The sequence below is a fragment of the Schistocerca serialis genome, chromosome 2 (genome assembly GCF_023864345.2).
Source record: "Schistocerca serialis cubense isolate TAMUIC-IGC-003099 chromosome 2, iqSchSeri2.2, whole genome shotgun sequence".
Classification (NCBI taxonomy): Eukaryota; Metazoa; Arthropoda; class Insecta; order Orthoptera; family Acrididae; genus Schistocerca; species Schistocerca serialis.
The window spans coordinates 508772979-508788138 of NC_064639.1; the positions used below are offsets into that span (position 1 = coordinate 508772979).

A 15160-nucleotide genomic window follows, 5' to 3' on the forward strand; every position below is an offset into this window, starting at 1 on the left:
ATATTGTTGTCATAAGAAACACAAGTTGTTCAAATTATTCAAAAGACCCAGTATTATCGTCTGGATTGCACCGGAAAGTCCTCACAGAATGTAAATAATTCAGGGTGCGATTTGTGCTTTTACCAATGGGGGGGGATGTCTTAGGGGATTAGTAGAATTATATGTGTTACTAGCTTGGACCGTGGCGTTACGCATGGTTAAACAGCTATTTATAAATAGATGTTAATGCCGAAACTCACTATTCACACGTATGCACTATCAGAAAAGTCATGCCTTGTTATATCTTTAAAAGTACATTATAGGTCAAGTTTATTTACAAAATCATCTACATACAGGTATACGAGAGGAATTCAAAAAGTAGAGGCACATTTGTGAAAAGCTGTACTTATTCTGATGAACTGAAACATATTAATAGTATTAACAGTAAGACTTACTAAAAACTTTCAGTGTTTGGCTCCACAAATTTAAATTATATGTACAGTTTTACTCCAGTGCGTGGGAAATAAACATCCCAGGTTGGGATGCATAAACTAAAACCAGAGGAGTGGATGGTCTGATGCAGAGGGGGGGAAATCCCCCCATCCCCCCCCCCCCCCCCCCCCTGCAAATTGCACACTGAAATAATTTAAAGACTAGTTGGGTTATTGAAAGTCACATTGACATACGCAAGACTGACAACTTTGCTAGATTTTAAATGAATCCTTTTTGAGTTACATGCAAAATACCAGCAGTTTATGTTATTATTAAATACTAGCTCTTCCTGGCCACACGTTGCTATAGCTCAGTCTGATTGAATGGAAAAGAAAGAAAAGAGAATGCACACATTTCTAATATGTATGGGAATTGGATATATGCTCTAATCTCCGTCTCCCCCCTCCCCCTGACCACCTCCTCCTCCTCCTCCCCCCTTTCCCTTCATTCATCTCCTCCTCCCTCTGTCCACCACCTCCGCCTCCCCCTCCACCTCCTCTCTCTCTGTGTCCACCTCCGCCCCCCCCCCCCCCCGCCTTCTTTCCATCTTCTCCTAACCACTTTCAACGTCCATTTTATCTCACTCCACTGTGACACCATCCCCCCCCCCCCCCCATTTGACCTTCAGCCTTGTTTACTGTTATTGCAAAATCACATTTGGTAGTGGTATTCTAATCATACACACAACTTTCCTGTGCACTAACAATGTTTTACTACTTTTTTAAAGAGTATTGTGTAACATTTGAGGTAAATCAGTCAAAAACGTTTCGAGATTCTTGGTAATAACATTTTCCCTTCATACATTTGTTTATGTATTATAAACTGAACATCACAATTTGAAATGAGACTCGTCTGACCAGGTAACATCAGTCCAAACAGTCTAATGTCAGTGTTGACAGGCTCAGGCGAAGTGTGAAGCTTTGTGTCGTGCTGTTACCAAGGATACACAAGGGGGCCTTTGGCTCCGAAAGCCCGTATCAATGATATTTCATTGAATGTTTCGCATGCTGACACTTGCTGATAGCCCAGCATTGAAATCTGCAGCAATTTGCAAAAGGATTGCACTTCTATCAGGATGAACGATTCGCTTCAGTCGTTGTTGGTCCCGTTCTTACAGGATCTTTTTCCAGCTGCAGTGATGTCGGAGATTTGATGTTTTACCAGATACCCGATATTCACAGTAAACTCGTGAAATGGTTGTACGGGAAAAGGCCCACTTCATTTCTACCTCGGAGATGCTGTGTCCCATCACTCGTGCGCCAACTATAACACCACATTCAGACTCACGTAAATCTTGATAACCTGCTATTATAGCAGCAGTAACCGATCTAACAACTGCGCCAGGCGGTTGTCATCTTATATAGGTGCTGCCGACCATGGCGCCATATTCTGACTGTTAACATATCTGTATTTGAATATGTGTGCCTATAACAGTTTCTTTGATGCTTCAGTGTATATATTTAAAAATAGGTATATATTCGGATGCAACATTGTGTAAAAATTTTGAAGCAATTGGTGAACAACTTTTGGATATTTAAGATTTTAAACAAATGAAAATTTACATTTTTATACAGAGTTACCCTATAATTATTGCATTATATTTCTATATTATATTTGGTGCTCTAGTAGATATATAAAAAAAGTGCGTATTTGAATGCAACACTGTATCAAAATTTAAGATAACAACTGAAGTCATTGCTGAAGAACTTTTGTAGATTTAAGATTTTGAGCAAAGGAAAATTTACATTTTATTTATATAGATGCAGATGTTAGCATATTCTATGGCATGGTCATTATTCAGTGATATGACATGAATCATGAGTTGAAGTAAAAAACGTTCATATGGATACATGCCCTATTCCGAATAGTTTCCAAGACACAACACATTTAACATACACTGTTATTTATTTTCTGTGTTATCCATAACATTGTCAGATTTCTACATGTACAACTATTATTTAACTACAAGTGTTTCACAAAATATCAATTGAAATATACACATTTGTAATACATTCTGCTCAATGCATTATCGTACATGTAACATTACAGTTATTGTAAGGTTCACAATAAACTTTCGAATATCCCACTCTCATCTTCAGTGCATTTGTACACTCTTCAGAGAATATGTTGTGTTGCTTACCAGAGTGCCTCTGTAGGTTCACTGAGGAGGACAGGAGTGTGCATGACGCGAAAAAAATACACATATTCACCTTTTGTTTGTACACCTCAGACTTAAACCAGCTCCATAAAGCAAAATGTAATGGTGTATCTTTGGCATTGGCGGCCAGTTAATTGTACTACTATGACCAATCTAGTAATTAGGGTAAGTGTGGTTGAAATGTTCCTTCCAATATCTGACAAAATGTGGAGGAGCTCCGTCATGCTGGAAGTACATCGCAGTCTGTGCGGCAGAGGAATATCTTCAAAGTCTTCAAAAAAAGTGTTCTAAAATGACTGGACCAATCGCCATGTTATTCATCATGCCGCATCAAACATCGTTCAAAAAACAATCTCTGAAATTGGTTTCCACGGAAGCAAGTGGATTTTACTGCAACCACTGACAATTATTATGTGTGTTTCTGATTCCATACAGTGTGAACGTATGGTATTAAAGGATCCTAATGACTATTGTCATTTAACCAGTGAAAAAATTCAAGTCATGTGGCATTGACACCAATGTGAAGACTGTGGACATGCCGTACGTGAAATGGGTACAAGTTTTTCACACATAGTGTTCGCTATGTGGGACACTGATACATGCAAAAAGTCAATGTGTGCTGGTCATAGGACTACACTCCACAATTTCAACAATGTGTTGCTGTTCCTGCAAAGATTCTTGAACTACACATTCAGAAGAAAAATGGGAATTGTGTTTCACACAATGTTCAGAAAACTCTGGTACACTATCTATGATCAGGAATTCAATGTGTTGGAAACTGCCATCAATATTCTTCAGCAGCAGCAGCACTATTATCGCAGAAGCCATAAACACACACCATACCTGCATATTCTTCATTGGTGCAGGTGTGCGACATTCTATCCAATACAACTGCAAACACAGTTCAACTTGCTTCTCTCTGATATACTTGCACTTGCACTACTTCACTCATGACACACGTGGACAACTGTGTATTCAACAGGCCATTGTAACACCATAAAGACATCTGGGCAAATAGGCCAAAAGCAGCGAGGTAGATTCGACTAGAACAAAATGCCAAAGAGATGGGATGGATAAGACAAATATGTGCACCACTAACCCATACAAAAAAGCACATTAAATGTGTTCTATCTCAGAAATCATTCAAAATGGGGCATATGCCCATGTGAAGCTTTTTGTTTCAAATTAGCATACCTGTCACATCCCTGAATATTATTATTTTTCCTGGGACACACTATACGTCTTAGCATGAAAATCAAAATCAAACATTCAATGATTGCCATTAAAACACTGACCGTATCTATTTATTCTTCAACTTAATTGCACAGAAAACACTGTGTGAAGGACTTTAAAGGCAGTAATCTTACAAAAGTTCAAATTTGTTTTTTGTGAAGTAGAAGAATTACAGCATTCTCCTGATTTTCTGAAATTATCTCATACTTAACTTTGTGAGATACAGACATGTCACGTACAAAGGGTGACAGACAAAGAAAAAATCCCTTCAGTATATACAATTTGTAATACAAGAGAAGTAATACAGTTCCTAAGTCACTGCTACACAAGTGCCTATTCTTGATGCCGCTGTGGAAGTTGCAGAACTGCTAGTCTTCAACTGGGCTGCAGCCAGGAGGCGCGGTGCTTATGTCCTCTTCATGCGGAGGGCACTGTCATTGGGTTGTCATTGTAGAGAGGGGTCGGTCTACATGCAACTATCTGACGTCTTCTTCACAGCTCTCTATGCTATAACATTCGCTATTGGCATTCCGGCATTTGACTTTACACTGGAACATCTTCTGCAAGCACATGTAACCATTTTGCAAGTTTTTTTTTTTTTTAATTTGTTTTACTACTTTGCATCCAGCATTAACCATTTTTACTGAAGCACCTCATCTCCTGGTATCTTTCCTTTCTTCATATCCTCAATGGCTTTACACACCTGATCTGGCATTCATTACAGAATATTGCTGTTGGCAGGAAAATAAGGTTCACAACATCTACTGGGTAATTCTCTTGTTACACAGGATACTGAAAAGTGTGAAGAGAGTTTACAGGATCTCATCAGGGTAGAACACTTACTTCATCACAGAAACCACAGGTTTCTGTATCTTCAGAATTTGATTGTCTTCAGAAGGAAATAAATCAAATTCATCAGTAATACGTGCTAGGAAATGACAGTGAAGAAAATGTAACCACAATTGCATTTCAATCAAGTACATTCATGATAAGGCTCTAGACCCATTATTTGAAAATACAACGATTCAGGAAAGAAGACAAACCATAACCCTCTTCACAAAGTACTTTTATCTGGAAGTAGGTCCTACTACAAACAAACTTGCCTCTGATCTGCTGTCTTAGGTGCTGCCTATGTTGACACTGATTGCGAAGGCTGAGACACAGTGAAGTGGAGCATCGCTGGAGAAGATTCCACTAATGTGCAATGAAAGATAGAAATTTAGCAATGAATATTTCACAAATGTCTTTCTTTAACTCCTAGCTGTCAAACAAGCACCATGCTGACCGCTGACACACAAACCTGGAGAAGATCGAAAATTTCTATTTGGCTATCTAAAACACTAGTCAATTATTCTTGCAACGACTTCACATTGGTCAAATTGAATATTCAAAAATAATGGAAAATAAAACAATCAGGTGAAAAATAATCTTGTTTATGTACAAGCTGGATGTAAGTCTCAACACACAATTCTGAACACATGGCAATGGCAACAGCAATAGCAATTTGCAGGATTTACTGGATGTTTCAGTCACACCAAATTGAACATGCAAAATAATGGGTGAGAAATAATGCTCTGAAAATGTAGCTGTTATGAATGTCAGAAATGGTGAAATTTTGTGAACAGAGTTCAATATCAAATATACATAAGGGACATAAAAGTGTACAAAATATTCTCTGTTCTGTTTCCAAGGCACATCAGAATAAGAGATTGAGCTTAAAATGACTTCATCACTGACCGTTGTGCTGGATGATATAAATGGAGGAATTGGTCGAGGTGTACATTTCATGTGGCAGAAAGACGAGGCACATAGTGCAAGTGCAACCCCCCACACTCACACACTAACACTGTGACACATTTTGTTCCCAACGTATCCACAAGCATAAGAGTTTTTACACTTTAGCCTTTCCTGAGACCTCTGTTGAATGCATAGTTAGCACATCTGTCACTGGCAAGAGCAGTGTTAAGCACCTGAAAGGGTCAAGTAACTGTCTTGAAGAAATGTTGTGGGATGAGATGACAGAATGAAGAACGACACAGTCATTTCTAAGAGACTTAACTGCTTTTTTCCTCTGTTATTCTTATTGGTAGGTTCTAAACACAAGAAATTAAATTAGATTATGAAAAGAGGAATGATAAATTCTACAGATTTCTTTTCAATAAAGTCATTATTTCACCATGTAACTGCACAAATACTGAGCAGTTTAGATCTTTCAAATAATTTCCAACATCAAACAAAATTACTCCATAGATTAAAATTACCAAACCCCAACAACAAACAATTGTATATTTTCATACTTTTATTTTTAATCACACTACAACAATATCTTTTATCACAACTTTATGCACTGCTTGATGATATGATTACCAAACCCATATTTACACATGTCAAAACATCATCTGAAATGCCAGCACACTTAATCCACTATTTTCACAACGTGACATTCAATAGCAGTTTTGAGATTTTGTCTCTGTCACAATAGATTGCAAAATATACACCAAATGGCATGTGCAAACTATTCAGTTACTTCCCATGGCTTTTCTTTCCTGTGCATGTCCCAAGGTCGAGGGGCAAAAAACCTTTTTGGTTCAGCCAGAGAAATTCCTGCTGCTTCCAGGGCGCCAACGAAAGCTGCAACCTACAGAGAAAAATTAATCACTCTTACAATAAAATGTAACAATGAAAACAAACGATTATTGACAAAATAATTTAATTGGATGGATTAAAAATTTGCAAGCTTTCAGAGCCAGTGGCTCCTTCTTCAGGCAGAAGGATTGAAGGGAAAGGAAGAAGGGTGAAGGAAAAGGACTGGAGAGGTCTTGGAAAATGGGTAGATTTTGGGAAAGTCACCCAGAACCGTGGGTCAGGGGAGACTTACTATACGGGATGAGAAGAAAAGACTGATTGTTGGGGACCGCATTGGACAAGATTTGAAAACCTAAGAGCTTAAAGGTGGAAGACAGGGTAATATGCAAGGCAGAGATTACTACTTAATCATCGTGCATGAGTTAAAAAGAATGAAAAGCTAAGTGCATTATATGTAACAGACGTGGGAGGGGGGCCGTGAGAAATAGATAGGAAAGACAATGAAAGATGTAGAAAACTAAAATGGAGTGAAGTGAAGAGTAGTTACAATAAAGAAATGCTGAGATGCAATAAATTAATGTAAATTAAGGCCAAGTGGGTGGTGAGAACTGAGGTCGTGTTGTAGTGCTAGTTCCCACCTGCAGAGTTCTGAGAAACTGGTGTCTGAGGGAAGAATCCAAATGGTGCGTGGGATGAAACAGGTGCCGAGGTCATGAATGTCATGTTGTAGAGCATGCTCTGCAACACGATATTGCGAGTTGCCAGTATACACCCTCTGCCTATTTCAATTCATCCCAATTTATAATTTGGTGGTAGTCAAGCCGATGTAGAAGGCCGAACAGTGTTTACATAATAGCAGGTATATGACGTATGTCATTTTGCAGGTGGATCTCCCTTTGATAGTATATGTTTTGCCAGTTACAAGGTTATTATAGGTGGTGTCAGGTGGGTGCATAGGGCAAGTCTTGCAGCAAGGACAGTACAGGAGTAAGAGCCATAGGGTAGGAAGATGGGTGCAGAGGGAGCATAGGGTCTGATAAGAATTTTGTGGAGATTGGGAGTGTGATGGAAAGCTATTCTAGGTATGAAAAGGCTGGCATAGGAAGAAGCCGTCCTGGTTCCCGTGGTCGTACCCCTGATCTGTTTGTATGTCCGTAAATGAGATCCAATCTGTCTGAAATTTTTGCCCACCATACCTAGAATAGCTTTCCCAATCTCAATATTCTTGTCAGACCCTATGCTCCCTCTGCACCCATATCTCTACCCTATGGGTCCTACCCCAGTAACTGTCCCCACTGCAAGACTTCCCTTTGCACGTGCCTACCACCACATATAATAGTGAAACATATACTATCAAAGGGAGAGCCACCTGTGAAATGACACATTTCATATACCAGCTATTATGTAAACACTGTTCGGCCTTCTACATCGGCAAGACTACCACCAAATTATCAATTAGGAAGACTGGGCATAGGCAAAGGGTTTATACTGGCAACTCACTGGCTTCTCACCACCCACCTGGCCTTATTTACGTTAATTTATTGCATCTCAGCATTTCTTCATTGTAACTACTCTTTACTTCATTCCATTTTAGTTTTCTACATCTTTCATTGTCTTTCCTATCTATTTTTCATGGCACCACCTCCCACCTCTGTTACATACACTGCACTTAGCTTTTCATTCTCTTTAACTCATGCATGATGTTTCAGTAGTAATCTCTGTCTTGCATATTACCCTGTCTTTCACCTTTAAGCTCTCCGGTTTTCAAATCTCGTCCAATGCAGTTCCCCACAATCAGCCTTTCCTTCTCGTCCCATATAGTAAGTCTCCCCTGATCCACGGTTCTGGGTGACTTTCCCAAAATCTACTCCTTTTCCTAGACCTCTCCAGTCCTTTTCCTTCCCTTCTTCCTTCCCCTTCAACCCTTCTGCCTGAAGAAGGAGACACTGGCTCCGAAAACTTGCAAATTACAACAGTCTTTTATTTGTGTGTTCTGCTACCAGTCAGTGAATAGACTTATCTATAATATTTTATTTTTACAAACAAATATAATGTGATGCACATAAATAGGTGAAAAGACCTGACACTGCTTGACTATACAGTCACTGAACTTTCACAGGAAGCCACAATCATCAGATATGTTGGGATATCTAACCAACATGACCATAAGTAAGTCATGGGGAGGGTGTAGTGAGAATTATAAGAAGAATTCTAAGAAACTGTAGTCCACCCACGAAGATCACTTAACCATCTTTTGACTAATTCTTAAGTACAGTTGGAAAGTATGAGATGCTTACCAAGTTCGATTAATGGAGGAGACAAAGACGAGTGACACACTTTTTTCACTCAGTGATCAGACAAATGCACAACAAAATTCAATGAAAGACACTCCCACAAAGATACTGTGTGCTACCGAGGTTTTCACTCTCAAAATTCAGTAAGCTCTCTTACAACAATAGACAAGATACATATTGCTTCCTCCAACTCATATCTTGTGTAATAACCATCAGTGCAAAGATGGAAAAATTAAGGTACTGTATGTATAGAGAGATACTGATGACCTATCTTCATATCCATCACCCATGAACTGAACATGGAGGGCTTGTAGAGTCACATGTAAGTAGGGAGCAGACGGATAATTAACCATGTTTCTGAAAATGTTGCAGTTTAAACGAGAGTACATTGAGGATCACAAGGCAGTCACAGACATTGTGTGGTCAGTACCTCCCAGTACAAACAGGAGCCACTGTGGGGCACAACCGGGTATCATCAAACACTGAGGTTCAAATGAACTGTCATGAAGAGAATGTATGAATGGCACTAAAACCTTTAATTTGAAAAGTCTCACCAATCAGTAAAGACAACAAAGTTCTCCAAAATAGCTAAAAAATTCCTTTCTTTCTTCACAGTCTATACTTCCCATACCACGCATTCAAAGAAAGGGAGATACTCAGGAGTGAGACAGACTTTATCAAACCATCTGCATAATGTGCAAATTAAGTGGGGCAAGCTCATTTTACAAGGAATTGAAGTTGGTTAGCTGTAACCGACTTTATCTGCCCAACTGTTGGACTCTTGGCAGACTACTACTGCCTCGACTATGAACAACAATATCAGGTCCTCTTGAGTTCAGCTGAGTGCTTGCATGTGTGGCAACAGCAATTGCTATGTCTGTGTTCTCAACAGGAAAACATTATGTTTGTGTTACAATGGACATTTACCTAAAAAGTGGGCAAAATAGTTGCTTTTCATGAATACACAGCTATGACTATAGAAGATATTACCTCTGTTGTTGGTGTGGGAAAATGTAGTGTTTCAAGACTTATTAGGCCATACAATGATACTTCCTCATTGTCTCCAAAGAGAAAAGGCAGAAGTGGGGGGAGGGGGGGCAGGGGGGAGGGGGGGGGGGGGGGGGGGGGGGAAACCACCCACCCATAAAACTGACGAAACTTTACTTGGAGACAGTAGAATTCATCTTCACAAGACACGTAAGGACCTTCTGTGAGATTCACTGGCTACTGGGGTTGAAACTGACTCTTCAATGGCATGGCACAGGCCTTCTGATTGAGGGTGGAAGCACAATAGCCAGTAAAGAAGTAACATCCGTCATGAAGAAAAAACAGATGATATGGGCCAAAATACATAAATCTTGGATCTCCAATGACCAGAAATGTGTAATTTTCAGAGAAGAGTCACACTTTATTGTTCAAGGTTACAGAGCAATGGTTATCAAATCAAGCACCCATGAGGCTGTGAGAGCTGAGCATCTTGGACAGGCAGTAAATTACCCTCTCAAAAATATGTTTTGGGATTTCTTCACAGCAACTGGACAGGGCACTAGTTCAAGTTGGCAGCATGATGAATTCAACCTAATAACGGAAATCCTTTGGCACAGGATTGTGCTATATTTGCAGACCTTCGCAGAAGGTGGAGAAACATTTCAACATGAACTGGCCCTATTCACAATTCCACAGCAGTTCAGACTTTCATGAAAGAAAATATCATTAACTTGCTTTGATGAGCTGGTAAATAAACAGACTTAAATCACATCGAGAATTTATGAAGTATTGTGAAAAGTAGTCTTGGTAAAATGGACTGTTCAACAAAAGAATGTATGTTAGTAAATGTGATAAAAGTATGGTTTCCTCCAAATGGTCAAATCTATGCCAAAATGTGTTCACAGGCTGGTTAAAGCTAAAGGAGGGCACATTAGGTATTAATATTTGGTAAGTTACTAATTGTATTATACAACGGTACAAATGTGTGCCACTGAATTTTAACCATTTTGTCCCAATTAATTTGCACACTACAGCACAATGGTGTTACGATGGTCATGGGATAGTGATATGCACATATACAGATGGTGGTAGTATCAGGTATAAGAGGGAAGTACACTGGCGGAGCCTTCATTTGTGCTCTGGTGATTCATGTGAAGAGCTTTCAAACGTGATTATGGCTGCATGCCAGGAATCAACAGACTCTGAATTTGGAATGATAGTTGAAGCTAGATGCACAGGACATTCCATTTCGGAAACTGTGATGGAATTCAATATTCTGAGATCCACTGTGTTAAGAATATACCTAGAATACCAAATTTCAAGCATTATCTCCCACCACAGACAATGCAATGGCCAACTGCCTTCACTTAACCAACAGCAGCAGTGTTTGCACAGAGTTGTCAGTACTAACAGACAAGCAACACTGGATGAAATAACAGCAGAAATCAATGTGAGATCTACGACAAACATATCCATTAGGTCAGCATGGAGAAATTTCACATTAATGGGCTATGGCAAAATGCAACTCATGCAAGTACCTTTGCTAACAGCATGACATTGCCTGCAGTCTCTCCTGGGCTTGTGACCATATTGGTTGGACCCTAGACGACTAAAAAACTGTGATCCATTCATGTGAGTCCCAATTTCAGTTGGTGAGATCGATGGTAGGGTTCGAGTTTGGCACAGACCACACGAAGCCACGGACACAAGTTATCAACAAGGCACTGTGTAAGCTGGTAATGGATTCATAATGGTGTGGGCTGCGTTTACATGGAATGGACTGGGTCCTCTTGTTCAACTGAACCTAACATTGACTGGAAGTGGTTACCTATGCCTACCTGGAGACCATTTGCAGCCATTCACGAACTTCAGGTTCCCAAACAACTATGCACAATGTCACTGGGCCATAGCTGTTCATGATTAGTTTGAAAAACATTCTGGTCAATTCGAGCGAATAATTTGGCCAACCATATTGCCCGACGTGATTCCCATTGAACATTTATGGGACATGATTGTGAGGTCAGTTTGTGCACAAAATCCTGCACCAGCAACACTTTTGCAATTATGGATGGCTATAGAGGCAGCATGGCTCAATATTTCTGCAGGGGACTTCCAACAACTTGTTGAGTTCATGCAACATCAAGTTACTGCACAATGCTTAGCAAAAGGAGATCCAACATGACATTGGGAGGTATCCCATGACTATTGTCACCTCTATGTGTGTGGTGGTTAGGTTAGGGCCACAAGTATGACACCCTGCAGCCATTCATCCAGCTGGGATGTCATTTGTGAGTAATCATCTAAACTGAGTTTAGCTCTATCTCCTTAAAAATTGTAGTACTACCCAATTCAGCAGCATAGCATAGTGGTTAAGATGCGAGAGGGTGAAAGTTTGGGGTTAGAGTCTCCTCAGGTATTATTAAATTTTTATTTTTAAATCTTTATAGAAAGGACTTCATTATTTTTATTCATTTACCTGATTTAAATGTAATGTACACACAGTCCACAAATCCTGATGGGCTCACATGTATTTTTTAAACTTCTAATCCTCCACTGTATCATTTTAATCATCATATTGTTTCAGAAGAAACTGAGTAGCATTGTGGCATAGTTGTTATGATACTAAACTGTTGCATGGAGGGTTGTGAGTTCAATACTCACATGGACTGTACAATTTTAATTTCTATATTCGGGTTGAATACATTCTAGAAGTATCCAAAAATGTCAAGAATCACTGTATTGGAATGTTATGTAGCTGTATATATATTGTATGTGTTCTGGCCAGAGGCCACTCACTTCGCGCTCTAGTATGTGCAAGTGCTGAATAAACCTTTATTAAGTGAAGTTAGCGTTCATCATTTATCTAATTACACCTTCTTCTACATGACATTATTCTGGTGGAGGCACTGGGTATTGGAACTCGTGATAGCGCACATTATTGACAACACAGTGGCTCCCATCAGGCCACGACAGAGCCGCAGTTTATGTGGCGAGAAACCCGAGTTTGAGCCATATTCAACAGATCGCAATCCATCGGAGAGAGAAGAAGTAGATGATGTTACGATGACAGGAACTGTGTGCCACTGCATGAGACATCCTTCCTGGTTCTCTGGTGATGGTGGCAAGATCCAAACAAGCGGCTGAATGAATATGAGCATATCATCAAATTTAACAAATGGGATGACACTGTGTGTTTGGCTAATGTATTTTTCTACTTGGAGGGCACTGCCAAGCAATGGTATGAGAACAATGAGGAGAAGTTCACAAGCTGGGAAGTATTCCAGGCAGAGCTGCACAAGTATTTCGGCAGCACACAATGACAGAAACGAAGGCAGAAGATAAGTTAAAATGCAGAGCACAGCGTCCAGGAGAAACTACAGCATCCTACATTCAAGATGTCTTGGAGCTGTGTAAAATAGTGGATCCTAGAATGAAGGAGGAAGATAAGGTTGCACATCTCATGAAGGGTGTTGCTGAGGACATGTATCACGCCCTACTCCTGAAGGAGGTTTCGACAGCAGACAACTTCATAAAATACTGCCAGTATATCAAGACAACGCATCAAAAAAGAATTACACGCAAGGAGTTTGAACGGCTTCCAAACATCGTATCGATGTCTGTGATGGAGCAAAAAATCGAGATCCTTCAAGAGGTCATAAGGGAGGAAGTAGAACAGATGCTGAACCCAATCTCTCATCCTTCATTTCCCTTTTAAATGGTGAAAAAGTCGAGACCCAGGCGGAGTTATGTCCCTACAATGCCGCATGAGGAACCTGTTTGGGCACCAAGGAACAGTGATGTCTGGAGGACCCAGGATAACCAACCAGTATGTTTCCACTGGGGATGACCGGGGCATGTGGTGCGCTATTGTCGAGAAAGGCGGCGGATATTTGATGACACCCATGCCAGCAGACAACAGACCAATGTTAGTCGACACTAACTCCGGGACGACAATGATGAACAAGAAGACGTAGGTGCAGGACGATGTAGGTCATCATCGCTGCAAGCTAGCTGCTGGAGAGGACATTTCCCAACACACCAATCAAGGTCTCCATCGCTGATTAGAAGCTCCAGCCAATCACCTAGCTACCGCAACCTGGAAAACTGAACGATGTGACCTTCCTTGGAGGTGAGGAAGCCAAAGAGAAAAATCCTCCGCCGTCGATCATTACAAAAATGAAAAGAAACTACGTCGATATCTTCATGGATGGCCGACCAGCCCAAGCTCTTGTGGACTCTGGAGCATCATATTCAGTCATTTTGGAGAAGTACCGTCACCAGTTGCAGAAAACCGTACTCATTGACAACAATACACCTCTGCTAAAAGTGGGTAATGGGAAATACATACAGGAAGATGTACCATTCGTGTGGGTATAAGTGGCGAGACACAGCCCTTAAAATTCATCGTCTCACAAGAGTGTAGTCATGACGTCATTCTTGGATGGTACTTTTTGAAATCTTGTCAGGCAATTATAGATTGTGGTCATTCGAAGAGTATGCTAGACGAGATGAGATACTATGGACAGGAAGATGCACATCCAAGTGTGTGGAGACTGTGTGCTGGATGAAGTGATCATTCCTGCAGTCAGTGCTAGAAAGGTAACTGTCACATGTCATGCCTTGCATCAACCCACGGATCTTGTAGTGGAATATAAGAGAAGCATACCACTGAAGAATAACTTGGGCATCCCAGCCTCTGTCATCTTGTTTAAGAACGGATTCGGTGAATTGTGGATAGTTAACTGTCACTGAGAACCACAGATCCTTCCAAGACGCATGTGCGTAGCAAATGCTGAGCCGTTAATTGAAGAACAGCTGAGTGTCATAGAAACCTCCTATGCCAAGTCTGTGGGCGATATTAGTGCTACCATTATGAGACAAGATCTTTTAGCTCGACTATCACCAGATCTCACTAAGGAAAAACAGAAGAAGCTAATTGCCCTTCTTCAAGAGCTCTCTGAATGCTTCAATCCACAGGTGAAGAGAAAATTAGACAAATCGATGGTGAAGCACCAGATTAGCACTGGAGACCATCAACCAATAAGCCAGAGAGCATACCGTATGTCAGCAATGGAATGTCAAATAATTCGCGAAGCAGTAGAGAAAATGATGAAGAATGACATCATTCAGCCTTCGCAGAGCCCATGGTTGTCAACAGTGGTCCTCGTCAGGAAGAAGGATGGCAGTTGGCGCTTTTGTGTTGATTACAGGAAGCTTAATAAGGTAACTAAAAGGGATGTTTACCCTCTTCCATGAATTGACTATACACTAGATTGTCTGAAGGGGGCTAAGTTTTTCTCAACCATGGACATGTACTCGAGATATTGGCAAATCGAAGTAGATGACGCTTATCATGAGAAAACTGCATTCGCTAACCCTGAGGGCCTGTATGAGTTTAAGGTAATGCCGTTTGGTTTATGCACCAGCAACT

General features: G+C 40.4%; 1 protein-coding gene across 1 annotated transcript in view; it reads right to left on the minus strand.

The window, feature by feature from the left end:
- Positions 1–2357: 2357 nt before the first annotated feature.
- LOC126457476 (39S ribosomal protein L18, mitochondrial) overlaps positions 2358–15160 on the minus strand; it is a 38667-nt gene continuing 25864 nt past the window's right edge. The window contains exon 5 of the mRNA XM_050093770.1: positions 2358–6500. Within this exon, the coding sequence (XP_049949727.1) occupies positions 6378–6500 (123 nt within the window). The 3' untranslated portion in view covers positions 2358–6377. The remainder of the gene's footprint in view (positions 6501–15160) is intronic.